Source organism: Heterocephalus glaber, unplaced genomic scaffold (genome assembly GCF_053883595.1).
Source record: "Heterocephalus glaber isolate CG9 unplaced genomic scaffold, H.glaber_assembly_v1.0 deba00001442, whole genome shotgun sequence".
NCBI classification, from domain to species: Eukaryota; Metazoa; Chordata; class Mammalia; order Rodentia; family Bathyergidae; genus Heterocephalus; species Heterocephalus glaber.
In genome coordinates, this window is record NW_028258296.1 from 36240811 (window position 1) to 36259090 (window position 18280).

General features: G+C 34.9%; 1 protein-coding gene across 4 annotated transcripts in view; it reads left to right on the forward strand.

Moving 5' to 3' along the window:
* Slc30a7 (solute carrier family 30 member 7) overlaps positions 1 to 18280 on the forward strand; it is a 100068-nt gene that overhangs the window by 68720 nt on the left and 13068 nt on the right. For 3 of the 4 annotated variants that reach the window (XM_021247855.2, XM_087213197.1, XM_087213198.1), the window contains 2 exons: positions 9087 to 9177; positions 15302 to 15451. In XM_021247855.2, coding sequence (XP_021103514.1) covers positions 9087 to 9177; positions 15302 to 15451 — 241 coding nt within the window. Of the gene's footprint in view, positions 1 to 9086; positions 9178 to 9546; positions 12352 to 15301; positions 15452 to 18280 lie in introns of those variants that run through there. The other variant, XM_021247854.2, reaches the window with a different exon arrangement.

Consider the following 18280-nt stretch of genomic DNA (forward strand, 5'->3'; position numbering starts at 1 on the left):
ATGCATCAAGATTGGAGAATACTGATTGTTCCTGCTTAACTATAATTTTTTCTTGCCTAAATGTGAGTATAGGATAACATCCTTTGCCTTCTGTTTATTAGAGGTTTCTTTTTTAACAATAACTGAATTGGGGAGACTCTTGATTTACTCTTTAGCTATTAATTTGAAGGGTTAAAAGTTATGCAAATTAGGGCTGTTCTGTGTTCCAATAATTCTCCATTATCATAATTTGAAAATTTTAGCTAGATGATACATTCAGCAGACATGTGTTAAGTGTTTATTATGTTCCAAGCTTTGTGGTGGGCATTGGGAATAAAGTAAATATGATGTGATCTTGACTCTAGAGGATTTACCTGTGATGAGATAGTGCAGTATGTGCTGAGGACTTTGGTCCTGGCGTTGCCACATCCAACTCTGCTTTTTACACAGGTATAACAAAAAACAAGTAATCTCTCTGCGTTGGTTTTTGCCTTTGTAGAATGAGGTAGTTGTCTTAAATAATCTCTTATCTTGTCCCCCTCTGACATTCTGTGATTATGAGATTTTCTTAAGGTTACTTAAGGCTGTTGTGAGGGTCAAATTAAAAGTATTTTAAGAAAGCACTTTACAAGCTATTAAGTGCTATTTAAACAAAAACATTATTTACTAATTTGACATGATACACTGATATTTTTGGCCTAAAACTTAAGGAAAAGGATGACCTTTTATGACTTTGGCTCCAAGCTCTAGGGATAGCTTAGGGTGTCTCATCCCCAGTACAGAGTAAAGTAGGTACCCCATAAATATACATTGAATTAAACCATAAATTTCAGAAACTCAATGTAATTACAAAGTAAAACATTCCCAGGTGATATAGCATGGTACCTCAGTTCACAAATTTGATTCATTCCACAATTGTGGTTGCAAACCGAGTTGGATGAAAATTGAATCAAATTCAATGATTAGTTTTAATGTTGACCTTATGGGGAAATTTGATTCGGTTCTTGTTCAGTTTGGTTTGCAACCAGAATCTTGGAGAGAACTGAGGTACCACTGTAATTTGGAATTATCTGTTCTCTGTTGTTTTTAAAAATACATTTTTTTTTCTCTGTATTTGTAGATTATAAGAACCCTTGAAATATTAAAAAAAGGACCTAGCCCAAAAGCCAATTTACAAAGTTGGATCAATAATCATATTTTAATTATTACTGAATATTTATGGTTAGATCTAAAGAATAGTTGTACATCTGAGACTTTTTAATTAAACATGATTGTCACTAGTCTAGTTGTCATTCAGAAGTTTCAGAATGTAAACCCTTTTGTTTGCTTATTATTCCTACTAGATAATTTTATTTACTGTTGAAATGATGAACATCTTTTTCTAAAAGCTGTTTCTGAAGTATGATTTGAATATATTTTCATTTGCAAAGTTACTGTAAGTAGAGTAATAATTTTCACTCATCTATTATAATTTAAGATTAAACTGAAATTAATTTTATATTTATGATTATATGGTTATAAATTTGATTTACCTTGAGCTTTTGAAAAAAAACCCATTACTCTGTTTTAGTGGTAAACATGTATCTAATGACTCATCTCCTCTTATATAGGATAGGAAAATAGTTTTTCATTGTGAACGTTAGAACTGAGTCAGTCAACCAGAAGTGAAACCCTAATTGTTTCCAAATGCTTACTTTCTGGGTTTGGATGCTGCTCTAAGTCTTAGCTTAGTCAGGAATTTGCTAAGCTTGTCTTTTTCTGCATATCCTTTCATTATGGGTACATAGATCCATGCTGAGATCTGTTTTATGATTCTCTTATTTCATTAATCAGAAAAATATGGACACAAACCCCTGAGCTAAACATAATTTTAAAAGGCAAAAACTATAGTTTCTACAGGTTGCTTTTATTTTTTAACGATCTTTGACTAGAAATCGACTTTGGTTCTAAATTGTGCGTCATCATGATTGAGTAAGCACCTTTTTCACCCACCACAATTTCATGACCTGCTTATAACTGCTACAGCTGAAATTCTTACATTATTTTAAATTACTGTTGGAGAAAATTAGTGTGAGATACCATGTGCTGCTGTTGAATATATATATTTTATTTAAATTCTATGTAAGATGGAAACCATTTCAAATTTCATAAAATAGCCAAATCAGTAAAGACCACAACTGATCCTTTTTAAAAAATCACTGTTGTAGTGCCTCATATTAGTTATGCTGGCTTATATTTAATTATTTTAAATTAAATATTTGCTTCTCATATTAATTTTACTGAGATATTTATTTATTTACATTATGGTTTTTTCTTTCCAAATATTTTATTAAGAGTGAAAGCCCTGAACCATAACATAGACTGCAGACTGTTGCTGTGTTAGAGAAGAAAAATAAAGTTGCAGGCATTTTCTGGAGAGATGAGGTCCAAGGTAATTAGGTCTCAGTTACACTTGGCGTAAGGGTTATTAGGGACTTCATTCAGTCACTTTAAAACAAGACACTACATCCATAAAATGTGGCAGTCAGCTATCATTCTGACAAGCAGACTTTTCTGAGACTTTAGCATGAGTCCAGATAACCTACCCTCACCCTCCCCTGGTCTCCAGATGTAGTATATATTTGCACATTTCTAATGTATTTAGGTATTTTGTTTCAAGTCTACTATTCTACCAGAATGCTTTATCAGCATTTTGGTTTTTGAATTGAGTATTAAAAATGAGAGATTTATAAATCCTTTTCAATTCTGCTTTTTACAAGGTTTTTTATTAATTATGCATTATTATTAGTACATGTTTACACTACATAATGATCTTTATTGTGGAGAATTTGTACATGTACATAACACATCTTAATTCCTTTTTGTCCCTTCCCCTCCCATCCCTCCAAGTTCCCTCCAACTCTTGATTCTCTTACCATTTGAAAAAGCTCTAATTCCATTTTTTTCTTCATGATCACATAATATCATTACCAGTTCTAGGATCCTCAAATTAAGGGGCTTTTTGAAAGTGAGTTTTAGGAGAAAAAAGGAAGTACTACTAGACTATTTTTTTAACTTTCAAAAAACTTTTATTAGTACATTTTTGCAGCACATGCAGTTTACAGTCATCTTGGGGAGTGGGTATGTGTATGTACTAGAGCTTGTTTCTTTTAGGGTCTTTTTATACAGAAGTGATGGCAGGGAGTAGATAATTTGGCGAGTCAGTAATCTTGGAATATACATATAAAAATTTGAACAAAGGTTTGGATGAATTTGTAGATGGGTATTTTGGGTGACTTATTAGGAGAATGTAGAACTCCATATAGTGGCTTGTGGGCTGCTTGCCCCCCTTTTATTTGTGATGTTATAATTAAATATTAAAAATAAAGAAAAGTTTTTGTTACTTATATACATTATATTATATACTTTATTTATTTGTTTGGGTTTTTCTAAGTCAGGGTCTTGCTATGTAGTTCAGGATAGCTTTAAATTCACTGTGTAGCCCAGGCTGGCCTCAAACTCACAGTGATCTCCTGGCTCAGCCTCCTGAGTGCTGGGATAGGTGTGTGCCCCTATGCCCACTTTTTTGTATATTATATATTTTATATGCAGCATAAGATAATTCTTCATTCTGTGTATCCCAGGCAAGCCAAAAAGTTAGACACTCATGCAAGGGAATATCCTTAATGTTTTGAGGTTGATCTCCTCAAGGAGTATATATAGTGGACTCACCATCTCTTTTTTAGCATATTTTAGCTTCTTCAGGGAAAAAAATGAGGCTACACCTAAGTATTCTAAAATAGTAACTATTTTAAAAATTATTTGCAAAAGAAACCTCACACTTCTTGCTTAATTTCTCATCATTCTGAATGCCTTCTGTTTCTGTTGAGTCTGTGTCCTCCTTTATCTCTCATTTTATTTTTGAATGGAGCTTTAAAAGTAAGCTAATAGGGCCAGGGATTTAGCTCAGTGGTTCCTCTTTCTGCCTTGAAAGCACAAGGTCCCAAGTTTGATCCCCAGTACCAAATAAATAAATAAATGAATGAATGAATGGTTAAATAAATAAATAAATGTAAGCTAACAACATACTGACAACATAAATTTTACCAAAGTATAATCTATAGTTGTTTTGAAGTTATTTGTGCTTTCTTCTGAAAGGTGGGCAGTAAATCAGTGTTCCTTGCCTCATTTTCATTGCCATCTTTATACTTTTAAGTTATTAGTTCTCTTGAAGCTAAGTATTGTGTACTTTTTTTATTTCCTGAGACTGGCACATGCTCGGCACATAATAGGGATATCATATTGTCTATTGACTTGAAAACTGGTCCTGTTATTCTAGCTCTCTTGCTCACTAGCTGTTTCTCTTGCCAGGTTACTTTGGTGCTCTAGGCCTCACATCCATGACCTGGTATATGAGGACCAGCCCTCAGCTGTTAATGGGAGAGAGGTGGGAGGTAGCTAGATGTGGGATTGCAGAGTGCAGTTTTGGTCCTGGGTGGCAGGACATGATCATGGCACTTATGACTCAAGAGGGCTACAGTCATGTCATGCTGTATCTTTACAAGTCTAGAGTAAATATCCATCTGGTTCTAGAAAATGTGATGATAAGGATTTAGTAGCTGTTTAGTAATTGCTTGCTTTGTATTGATTGTTTAATAAGTTTCATTTGTGTTATTACCTAACTAGTGATAGAGTAAATTGGTGGTTTTCCGAGTATATTTTGATGAAATATTGCCTTTTTTAGTACAGAAAAACAATTTTATATGTATTTTTTATTTCCAAATATATTCTGTATTCTGGTATTCCATATAGTTTGACTGCTTTTTTTTTTTTGAGACAGGGTCTTGCTCTGCAGTTTAGGCTGGCCTCCAACTCGCAACAGTCTTCCTCTTTCGGCCTCCCCATGTGCTGGGATTATAGGCCTGTGCCACCAAAACTGGCTTTTTAAAAGGTTTTTTTTGGGGGGGTACATTTTTATAATTGAATACGAAATACTTTAAAATAGAAGAAATTGCCTGGATATTTAATCCATTTCCTCATGTTATAGATGAGTCTGGGTCTGTGTACTTATTTCCCCTTATGCTATAGCAAAATTATAAAGCCACTTCCTGATGGCATTAAAAACAAAACAAAACCTGACAGTCTCAAACATTATGTGATTTGCCCAAAGCTATTTACTGAGAAAACTAGAACACAAGTGTCATAATTTTCATTTGAATGTGTTTTTTTACCTGAGATGTCTAGACATTATTAGCAGTTCTTTAGAATAAGATCAGAGATTATCAAAATAACTAAATTTAGGTAAACCTCATTTTTTATTCTTAAACAGTAATTCAAGGAAAATGATTGTTGTTCCTCATTTTCAGTAAAGAAAGAAGGAAAATATAAAAAATTTAAGTTCAGTATACAAAAACATTCTGTGAGTAATCCTTTCTTTTTCCTGAGAAATGAGGATGAAGAAAGGAAAGGAAAAATATCATAATGGGCAAATTGTATCTTACTGGTCTGCCATCACGTTTTTCATTTTTTGTTGTTGTTGTTGTTGTTGTTTTAAATCCCAGGGAGTCTTCACTTATTTGATAATAACACAGTAGGCCAAAAGAGATACTGCTCTTCAGTTTAGATGAATGAATAACCAATATTCTTCCCTTGTCAAAATCCTTAACTCTACCTCCAGGTGCTTTCCACCCATTTTTCTTTTCTCTAACTTTTTCCAAGCTTGGCTTTTCCTCTTCCTAAGATTGTACAACAGAAGGCCTTAAACATTATTTTTATTGTTTAATCTATTGGCCTTTTCACACTTGTATTTTTCTTCATTGTGGTATTTACTACTGTTAGAAATACCTTTCCCTTTTTTCTGGAGATTGTATTTACTTTATTGCCTTTGTTATCTTCATTAGCACTTTTTACTAGCTGCTAGTAATAATTTGGTACATCTAAAAGATTTAGTATTTACCCTGACCCTAAGTATACCTTTGAAATTTGTAAATTATGTCTGATGGACTTATCTATAAATTTTCTTCCATACACAATTATATACCAGACACTGAGATGTCAGGGACATAGACACAAAGAAGACACAACACAGTCCATCCCGTAAAGCAGCTTTCAGTGTGGGTAGAGAAAGAAACTACTTGATCATTCTCATGCAATGCAGTAACTCCGTAAGTATCATAAATTTTTATAGGCACACAAAGAGGACATTTTGTGCAGTTTGGAGGACGGCTTGAAATTAGGAAATATACCCTAAAAGGGAAGATACTTGAGATTTTAAATAATAGAAGCTAGACTAAAGAGCAAGTTAGGGATATTATAGGAACAGATTGCACCATTAGCCAAAGCATGAAAGTAAGAAACAGCACAAGGGAAAGTACAAGTATTTATATTTGGATAGCTTAAACTGTCAAGTAAGGATTGATAGGAGGTAAAGGTAGAGGGACCCAGATTGAAGAATATATCATGTTAAAATGTTTATACTTAATCTCCAGGCAGTGGGGTGTTTTGACACTTTTTTTTTAATGGGGAAGAAACTTTCATAGATTAGGCTAGTAGCTGTATAAATAATGGTTGTTAGCCAGGCATGTTGGTCAAACCTGTAATGCCAGCTATTTGAGAGACCTAGGAAGGAAAATCAGAAGTTCTAGGTCAGCCTGTGCAATTTAGCAAGACCCTCTCAGAATAAAAAATAAAAAGTGTTGGAGATATAGCTCAGTGCAGAGGCCCTGAATTCAATCCTTGGCACTGCAAAACCAAACAAAAAGTATATTGTTTCAGTTATCTATGGATACATAGCAATGTCAATATGTAGTGGCTAAAATAGCACACATTGTTATCTTTGAGTTTACACAGTTCAGGAACCTCTCCCTGGGCATGGCTCACCAGGCAGTCTGGCTCAGGGTCTCTCACAAGGCAGCAATCAAGTGGTCAGTGAGGGCTGCAGTCCATCCCAAGGTTCATTTGAGGGAGAATCCACTCCCAACCTCAGTGGTTGCTGACAGTATTCAGTTCTTCCTGGACTGTTGGACTGAGGGTCTACCTCCTTTCCAGAGGGGTCCCTCAGTGTCACCCCTGGGCCTCTCTGTAGCACAGCTCACAACATGGCAGCCATGAGGGAGCCCATGAAAACAAAAGAGGGTAAGTCAGAAGCCAGAGTCTTTTAACCTAATCTTGGAAGTGACATCTCATCACTTTTGTCATACTTGCCTCACTAGTTTCAAGTCACTAGGACCTATCTACCCTACACGCACAGTCAAGGGGAGAGGAATACTAGGGAGGCAGAAAGCCATCTTTGAAACTGCCTTCAAATGGACTTGAGGATATAAGCTTAGAAACTGAGGAATACTTAGAGGCTGATGTAATAATGCAAGTGGAAGACATGGAGATTATTGTGCATGTATAGTAGAATGAAGGAGTTAAGAAATATTTAGGATGTAAAATCATGAGCTGTCAGTGTTTTTAGAACTTGGAGTCATAAAGGGGAGAGGGAATTAAAGGTGACTATTCTTGACTCTTAAATATCCTCATTTAAATATTAGTGAAACACTTGTCCACATTGAGCTTTTCATCTTCATAATGCCATCCCATCATACTTTTAGTAAAAAGTAATCTAGGTTTGTCCTACACATAGCTCTCCCTGTCTTTCATGATATCCAGCTAAAAACCAGTTCATTCTCTATTTAATTCTCCTGCTTTTGTTTCTGTTGTACCCTTTCTTATCCATATATTTATCACTATATACTTAAAGTATAGAAATGGACCTCAGATCCTTTTCCTGTGTTCTTTCCTTTAATCCAGATTCTAAAATATCTGACATCTATTTATCTTTCATTCATTCATTCATTCATCCAGTCAGTCAACAGTTACCATGGGCCTTCTTTGTGACCAGCACTTTTTAGGCCTCTTTGGGAATGAGCAAGACAAATATTGTCTCTGTTCCTTTTGGTGTTCATTAGTGTCTTCTCTTTCCCATCTGTCAGAAATAACACTAATCCTTAAGCTACACTTCACCTTCTATTCTTCTTTGAGACATTCCTTGAGAGACATGTGTCACTTCCTACAGCAGTTATCAAGAGAATTTTCCTTCGGCTATTTTGAGATACTTTAAAAGTGAGCACTGGTTTAAGTTATTAAACATAATGAAGTTATTTCTGACCTTTCTTCTTTGCTTACTGCAAGCAGCAGAACAGTGTGCTATGACCCTGACTTGCTGGAATCATGTGGAGAGTTTTATAAACAGATGCCCAGACCTTCCCTCAAAGATTCTGACCGAAGGGCCGGGCATTTAGCTCAGAGGTTCCAGCGCCTGCCTCAAAAGCGTAAGGTCCTGACTTCGATCCCTGGTACCAAAAAAATAAGATTCTGACTGAATATGTCAAATGCAAACAAAGCAAGACTAGGTGAATTTATGTCTAGCTAGGTTAGAAAGTCATTGCATTTGGGACTCTCTCACCATTGTACTATTACTGTAATTGCTTTGTGTACATTTAATTATCCAAATAGCCTACAGCAGTAGTTTCAGATGATGGTTGAAGACTGATCACATCAACAACACATACAGGCTTTTGTTCCCCATCGCAGAGATGTTGAGTTTAATACATCTATAGAAATAGCCAAGTTTCTCTATTTTTTCAAATAATAAAATATGACTGACAAGTAACCAGGTTTGAGAAATACTGGACTAATTGACAGATTAAGTTTTTGTATATTCAGTATTAGTTAAATGGATCCAAATATTGGATGGGTAGGAGTTAATAATTACCTTGGAATGTTGAAATCATGCCGTCTTTAGATATTTAGATGATCAATTCATGTTCAATTTTATGTTTAGTGTTTTATGCATTAATATATATTCTTTAGCCCTCTTACTTTGGTACCCAGGATCAAACTCAGGATCTTGCTCTTGCCAGCCAGGCATGGCGCCACTGAGCTACATCCCTGGCCCTCACCCTTTTACTTTAGATAATAACGTATCACATGAAAAATCTGGAGCAATGACTGGTGAATTCTTTTTCCTGATATTATTCTGATAAAAGTTACTCTGTTCTACTATAGAGAAGTACATTATTACTGTCTTGCAGATTGGTATTATTAGAATATCCCTTTAATAAATTTGTCTTTCTTTTCTTTAGTGTTATTCCTCTTTTAAAAGAGTCTGTTGGAATATTAATGCAGAGAACTCCTCCCATGTTGGAAAATACTTTGCCTCATTGCTATCAGAGGGTAAGTTTCAAAGCCTCCAAACCATTGCATTTTATGTTGTTTCCAAACTGTTAGGGTTTTCAGCTTTCATAAATATGGGTAGCATGTGTGTGTAATTCAGTATTCCAGGATTGAATGCTGACCATGAATACCCTTTATATAAACCAGAAAAAAATCACTGGAAAATACTGAATTTAGTAAAGAAAATATGGCAGAAATTGGTCTCATATAGAGATTGAGCAGTTCTTTTAAAGTATAGCATATAAACAGCAGATGAAATAATTTTTTATTCAACATATAATTTTTTACTTCCCGCTATGCACCAGAAACTTGTCTAATGTATTTGGGATGTAATGGTAAATGAAACAGATGGTGTCTCTATTCTCACAGAGTTTACAGTCTGGTGAGGAAACACAGACACCAAACAGCAAGTTGATAAGAAAGTATCATTGATAACTGTTACAAAAGAAATAAGATGAGAGATGTCTGAGAGACGTGTATAGCCATCCTAGATTCACTGAAGAAGTTGCAGTCAAGGAAACTGAAACTTTGATGACAAGGAGCCAGCCAAGTACAAATCTGGGAGAAGAATGCTCCAGGCCAAGGAAAACTCTAATGCAAAACTGCTGTGGAACTCATTTGGTGTATTTAGAGAATAAAAAGGCCATTGTGACTAAAGCATAATAAACAAAGGGCAGGGTGGCTTGATAATTTGGAGAGGAGGCCGACTCACATCAAATCAGGGGATGGTCATACTAAGAATTAGGGTCAGCTTTAACTCTAATTTAGTGGGAAGCTTTGGAAAGCTTTAAGGCAGTGAGAAGGTCATATCTTTTTTTTGAGACAGGTTTCAATATGTGGTTCAACTGGGTCTTGAACTCACTATGTAGCATAGGCTGGCCTTGAACTCATGGTGATCCTCAATCCTTGCCTCTCAGTCTCCCAGTGCTGGGAATAAAGGCATGTACCACCACACCTGACTCACATCTTATATTTTTATTTTTATTTTTATTTTTATATTTAATTTAATATTTATTTATTCACTCATTTATATTTTGGCTTTTAGAGGCAGGGTCTCCCTATGGAGCCCAGGCTGGCCTTGAATTCACAGCAATCTTCCTGCCTCAGCTTCCTGAATGCTGGGATTTCAGGCGTGTGCCACTACTTATATTTTTATATATATTATATTTATAATTATATTTCTTATATTTTTAAAAGATTGTTTTCTCCATGTAAAAAACAAATTCTACTTAAAAGTATGGTCTCAAAGTGCATCCATTTATCTAAAAATGTCTAAAGTTTGTCTTTATGGCAGAGTAGTACTCCATTGTATATAAAAACTACATTTTCTCTATCCATTTGTCTGTTGATAGGCATCTGGGCTGTTTCTAAGATTTAGCTATTATAAATTGTTCTGCTGTAAACATGATGTGCATATATAGATGTGGTATGGTACTTTTAACTCTTTCAGGAAGATACCAAGAAGGGGAATAACTGGGTCAAATGGAACCTTTAATTCTAGTGTTTGAGTAATCTCCATACTAATTTCCATAGTGGTGATACCAGTTTACACTCCCACAAGTAGTGGAGAAGGGTTCCTTTTCCCCTACAGCCTTATCAGCATTTGTTACTGGTCGATTTCTTGATGATAGCTATTCTTTCTGTAGTGAGGTGGAATCTCAGTGTTAATTTGCATTTCTTGAATGACCAGTGATGTTGAACATTTTTTTCAAAAATAAATTGGACACACGTGTAAATATCACATTGTTTCTCTTGTGTGAGAAACTGAAAGCATAAATAAAGACCAAATGGATGATAGATACTGGGAAATAGGGAGAAAATGTTCAAATGGGAAGGGAAACGAGAACGGAGGGAATGAACGGAAAAGGGAAAAAAGAGAGGGAAAAAATGGAAACAAAGCTTTTGTAAATAAGGAGGGGAAGAAGGGTTGAAAGGAGGGGAAGGGAATGGGGAAAAAAGAAGAATCAAGATATATTATGTACAGGTACAATTCCCTATGATGATCATTGTGTATATCTCCCTGTGTGATCATTGTGTATATCAAAAGAGTACTGATAAAATTAATTTTAAAAAATAAATTCTAGGGAGAATGAAAGTGTAAAGCTGTTCTCATCTAAGTGGAAAAAACATGGTGGGTTATACTATAGTCAGAGCAGTGAAATGGGAAATAAATATATATTGGGGATATATTTTTGGAGGTAGATTATATCTACAAGGGAAGTAGATTATATTAACATTGTGTAGCCTCACACTTTGGTAGATGGTAATGCCACTTGTTAAGATTGAGGCTGGGTTAGTACCTGTTTGAGGATGGAAAATCTTCCCAAATCACGAGTTCTGTTCAGGATATGTTAAAATTGAAATGCTCATAAGACCTTAAATTTGCATGAGATTACCTTGGGAGAGGACATAGTCTTAATTGCGCTTTCATCTTCAGATTTAGAGTATAACGGAAAAGCTGGAAAGAGAGTGATTGGTGAGCAAGTTGGGAAATTGGAATAGTGTAGTATCACAGAGTTGAAGAGGGAATGATCAACTGTGCCGAATGTTTCTGTGGAAGTTGTGTCATTGGAGCAAGAAGTGAGCCTTGCCTAGACTGAAGTCTTCATCAGTGACCTTGATAAGAGGAATTTCAGGGTCATGTCGGGGAATAGAACATGGTTTAAATGGATCAAGAAGAAAATAAATAGAGGAAGTAGAGATGGGGATACAGACCACTCTTTTAAGAAGAATCATTAAAGGGAGCAGAGAGATGAGTTGATAGTCTGCATATAGACATAGTGTCAGGAGAAAAGGTGTTTGCTTTTTATCTCACAGAACTTCCCCCTTAATAATGGAAATGCTTTATAACCTGTATACCCAGTGTGGAAACCACAAGCCACCTGTGGCTAGTGTAACTGATTTTTAAAATTTTGATTTAATTTTCTTTCATTAAAATAGCTACAAGTGTCTGGTGATTTTTGTATTACACAGCACAGTGCTAAAACTTGTGTTTTACCAATGGGAATGGACTGAGAGAAAGAAACAGATGATTTAGTAGTGAAGGACATTATTGAAGGAATGAAGTTCTTGAGAAAGTGAGAGGACAGAACCCAAAACACAGTGGAAGCATTCATTAATGGCAAATAGACACAAACGCAAAAGTGCTGATGTAGATGAGGGGGAGTGGTAGATGTGTTGGTTCAGGATAAGGGATTTCTCTGTTGCTTCTATTTTCTGTGTGATTTAAAAGTGCAATGTAATCTTGCAAAGAGATTAGAAGGCCACAGGAAAATGAAAAAAATATAAAGTAGTCTCTTAGGGAGAATTAAGCAGTGTCCATTTTCAATATTAAACTTGCTAAAATTTCAAGGCAGGATGAGTGTCTTGTAATTGTGGAAGAGAGGGGGATATTAAAAATTCACTTCCCACAGGAACTATTCCTTAAGGTAGATACTGTAGGATAATTACAAGAATGTAATAGATTTCATTAACAGTAGATCAGTCCAAGAGAATGCCACTTAGGAAAATGTGGAGGGATGATCAGTTGAAATTATTGTGTCACTTGACATGGTGGATGTACACCTGTAATCCAGCACTAAGGCTGAAACAGGACACTCGTTAATTTGAGGCCAACCTGGGTTGTACAGTAAGACCCTATCTCAAAACAACAATGAAAAAGAAACCACTGTGTTATGAGGGTTTTAAAAAAGGAAGACAAAATCTACTTTGATCTCTTTTTTTCAATTTTAAGAGAAGGAAAAGAGAATTTGTCTTAAATTTTCCATCAACTTTCTTGGAGTTTTTAGAAAATAACATCTGCATTTCTCAAATTCTGGTAAAACAACTGTTTTTGACACATTTAAGATCAAACTTTTTTAGTTAACTTCCCAAGTATATTACATAAAAATCAGAGAATCTCAGAATTAAAAAAGGATCTTCTGTTCATTTGGTCCAGACTTTTCTACCTGTTGCAAGAATCTCCACTATGACATCTGGTTGGTCATGCAGCTTCTTAATGATTTCCAGTGACGATAACCCATTCATGGAGTAGCTTCTTTCTCTCCCTCCCCCCTTTCCCTCCCTTCCTGCATCCCTTCCCCCCTCTTTACCCTTCTTTCTTTTCTCTCTTTTTTTTCTTTGGTGTTGGGGATTGAACCAAGGCCTTGCACATGGTCTGCATTGAGCTACACTCCCAGTCCTTTCTTTTTTTATACTTCTGTACTTGTATAAAGATCTTTACATATTGACCTTTATTTTCAACTTCTGAGTATTGATTTTAATTCAGTTTCTCCAGGTTTACAAAGAGATGCTGAACAGTAGCAGTGATTTGGACATCGTCACCTTTTTCCTAATCCTCAAGGGAATCCATCTAAGATTTTGTTCTTAAATATTTTCTGTAGGTTTTTTCTAGGTAACCTCTATTAGACAGATATCCTTCTAATCATAATTGTAAATAGTTGTCATTACAGTACATTTAATAAATACATTTAATGACTGTGATTTTTTTCCTTTACTTCATCAACTGAAGAATAACTTTGATTTTCTTAATGTTAAACCTTTCTTTCCCTCTTAAGATAAACCCAACTTAGCCATTACATGTTATGACTAATGACTTATACTAAGTAGTTACATTGTTGGATTTATCTTATTTAATTCACAAGAGAAATTACCTTATAGTTTATTGTCTATCTACTATGAGAGTCAAGGTTTTTTCTTACCAATACAAGGTAGCAGCTATTTTCTATTTTCTGCAAAAACTAAGACAGTCATATCACCTTGAAAAGAGTTTGGTTACCAATTCAGTTTTTAATGTTCCTTCCACTTTCACATTTCTTTGCTTTCTCTTAGCACATTTCCTGTATTTCCAGAAATGTATCCATTCTGTGTAGGTTTTCAAAATTACAGTCTTATTAATTTAATAAATATTGCTGTTTACTTAGCACTGACTTGGGTCAGGTACTGTATAAGAATTGAAAATTGAAAATTCAAGTAAGTCCCTTGACTTATTCTGCTGGAGTAGACAATAAGCAGTGTAAGAACAGTTTGAGTAACCCTTATCAGAAAATCCCTGGGAGGAGAGGTGTTTCGGATTGGATTTTTTTAGATTTTGTAATATTTACATCTACATAATATATCTTAGGTGTAGGACCAAAGTCTTAACTGTAAAATTCATTAATGTTTATTTCACCTTGTACACATAGCCTAAAGGTAATTTTATATAGTATTTTTAGTACACCTGTATTTTGACTGTGACCCATCACTTTTTGGATTAGGGATGCTTAACCTGTAATATGAATGAGTGCATGCCTCCTGTGTTATGGAGCCAGATGTTATGTGCCAGACACGAGAAAGGCTTACTGAGAAGATAACATTTGTGTAAAGACTCAAGATGAACTATGTAGAAATATGGAAAGAATACTCCAGGCAGAGGGAATATTGAGTACCCTGAGACAGGAATGTGCATGGCTTTTAAAAGAATGGAAAGGAGCCTGGAAGAGCTGATGAAAGAGACAGAAAGGAAGAATAGAAAGAGATGAGGTCATTAAGGACAAAGAGGGGCCCTGTGACATGTAAATCATTGTAAAAGCATTGTTTGAACTCAGAGGAAGACTGGAAGCCATTGGAGGAATTTGATGAGAGGAATTGTAGCATCTGACCCAAACTAATGGGCTTTCACTTGGGCTACTGTTTAGAGAATAGATGGAAGAAGTGCAAGGCTAGAATTAGAAAGAACTATTAAGTCTAGTCTCCCAGAGTAGAGATATGTTGGACTAATTTTGGATTAGGCTGATCACAGTGAAGGTCTCAATGAGACCGTTTGGGATCTACTTAGTTGTAGTATTTTGTACAATCATATATTGATACATTCAGTGTTATTCATAGGATTCCTATAGTATTCATAAGATTTTCATTTATAGTTTAAAAAATCTGTTATTTTCCATTTTCATTTTAATTGTGTCTTGTCATGGTATCACCTGGCACCTGAGTGTTCCATAGGTATCTGTCAGTTCAAACATTTTCCTCTCCATTTTTACCCAGAGGGTGGATTACATGTTTACTGATATGTTGCATAATAATTGAAGGGGTGGATACTACACACTTCACTTGATTTTGATGATAATATCTTCCCTTTGTTTTTCAGGTGCAGGAGTTACAGGGAGTTTACAGTTTACAAGAACAACACTTCTGGACTTTATGTTCTGATGTTTACATTGGGACTGTAAAATTAGTAGTAGCACCTGATGCTGATGCTAGGTGGATTTTAAGCCAAACGCATAATATTTTTACTCAGGTATGATTTTGTTACTGGCTTCTTTTAAGAGTCTTAAAACTTATTGAATCAACTATCTCTAAAAATATTATTTCATATGCTAAATATATAGGCCACTGTACAATAAAGAAAGCATAACACTCCTTTTTCTCCCAATTTTTCTCAAATATGGGAGACCTTTATTTTAGTCAATATTCTTAGGGAACTTAATTCCAGTTTACTTATACTGATTTGATTTCCTTCAAGAAAAAGTAGATTCTCCTTTACTTCCTACTGTATAAGACATGGTAAATGCTGATTGAAGCAAAAAAATTCTAAACTAGGATTCAGAATTAGAATAATACTTCATTAGTGGGTTTAGCTAAAAGTCAGTTATGAAGTTTTTTTGTGATTTGCCTTCTGTGTGATTTAATAGTTGCTCAGGCGTGGTGGCACACACCTATAATCCCAGCACTCAGGAGGCTGAGGCAGGAGGATTGCCACAAGTTTGAGGCCAGCCCTGGCTGCATAGTGAGTGGAAGGCCAACTATATAGCAAGACCATATCTTACCCCCACCCCCCAAAAAATGTTTAGTATGCTATTGAGTATTCTTAATGGAGGTTGAGTATTCCTTATCTCAAATGCTTGGGACCAAAACTATTTCAGATTTCATAGTTTTTAAATTTTGGAATAGTATTTGTATAGACTTTACCAGTTAACTATACTAATTTGAAAATTTTAACTCCAAAATGCTCCAAATATGAAATGTTTTGAGCATCATGTTGAGTCAAATATGAATATGAACTATATAATAGTTAATATGATTTTACAGATGATAAATCTTTTGAGTATGATAATGATATTGTGGTTTAAGAAGAATTAAGTGATTCATATTAATGATTCAATGGTAAAGTATCAGGATGTCTAATTTACAGATATTTTAGCAAATATAAAAAGATTACAGATAAATATGTATGTAGAGAGATAACTAAAACAAATGTGACAAAATATTAACAACTGGTGAATATAGATGAGTATTTTTGTACTAGTCTTTTGACTTGAGAATTTTTCAAAATAACTGTTGAAAAATAAAAACTGGTGGCTCCTCATTGGCACCAGAATAAAACCCAAACTTTCTAGCATGATCCATTTAACTTTTCAAATCTTTCTCCTGCTTTTTGTTGCCATGTACTTGACACTCCAGCCCCACCAGACTGTTTGCTTTTCTGTGGACAAAACCCTAGTTTAACATTGTGGTCCAATTCACTTGTGTGACTTTCTCTCTGAAGCCTCTCCCTCTCTCTTTCCATCTCTCTCTCCCTCCCTACTTCCCTCCCCTACCCCACCTTCATCAAGTCTTCAGATATGGAAGACAGAACATAATATATAGTTTAGTTAGATTCAGGATATTAGCATAAATTAATCTCTTGTCTAACAAAAGGACATGTATGATTAAGTTCCTTGAGGAATGAATTAATGACATAATCCTATGTGTAATTAGGATTTACTGTAATCCTAATCTTCTATGCAATCAAGACATGCATATAAGACTTGCATACAGGATAATTTACTGGTACTATAAATATATTTTCCAGAATTTTGGAAACTCGGTTTGTTTCTTAACAGACACTATGTATAAGTCTGTATCATTCTGACTTTCATAATGAAGCATGCAAGAGCTTCCCAGCATGTCTGAATCCTTTCCCGGTAGGTCTGAATCCTTCTCTTACCTCTTCCATGTTTTAGGGGTAAGAAGACAAGGAGTCAAACAATTATCTATTTATTACCATTTCTGGATCATTTTTCTCTTCTTTACCCTGGTATGTTCTTCCATCCTAGTAATACGAGTTTCTGTAGACCTCTGGAATATCCTAGGCAGTGGTGGCTGCCTATGGCATGCAAGTTGTTTATTTTTCAAGACAAAAGATGTTAATGTACAAGTTGCTTTTTCTAAACTAAAAACTTGTTATTCAGGTTTAATTGCAGTGTTGGCATTTTGTGATAAATAAGTGGGTTTTCGGTTGCAGTTTGGGCATTTGGCTTTGAAAAGTTCACTGTCACTGTCCTACACTTTCCTAATATGGTGGCAGAGTCACCATTTTCTGCCTGAAATGGAATGCAGTTTCTAGGCTGAGAAATGTGTGAGCAGCTATCTCTGCTGAGGAACTGCGGAAGTTGTAATTGAAGTAGGTAGAGGGAGGTTCTTGTAACCCTAGAAATCTTGGTTTTTAAGATGGCTGAAGTTATAAGTTTATTCAGCTGCTTCTTTGGTTTTGGAAACTACATTTAGGTTTTGAATATTTAAGCCTTGCAAAATATTTTAAGCCTTTTTATCAGCCAAAGTCATGGCAATTTTGTTTATTTCGTTCCTTTCAGAAACCAAAGATTCCCATTGAGGCTTACAAAAAGGAGAGTTCAACACATTTTTCCCTTGGATAGAGGGATGGCAAGGGGAGCACCCTACCAATGACTTTGAGCTCATATTTAGTGATTTTATAGTTTTATGATTTTAATGATTTTTTTAGCTCTCACATATGCAAAATTTAGATGTTAAAATTTTATTTTCCTTTTCTGCTTATACCCAAGTAATACGTTTTCTTATGGTATGATATATGTCAGGGCTTGCTATAGCATTTTCATTTGATTTCAGAAAACATAAGTTTAATTTTTTCTAAATTTTCAGTTTTCTAAATTTCACAGATTAAATAAAATACAAATTGTTCTGTTTTTAAGGGAAAAAATCATATTAATGCCTTAGATATATTTATTGTATAAAGATTTAAAATACTCATCATCTTAACAACCCAAAAAAGAATTGTTTTCAATAATGTTATATATTTTGTTATGTTAATAATCTTCCTTTTTTAATT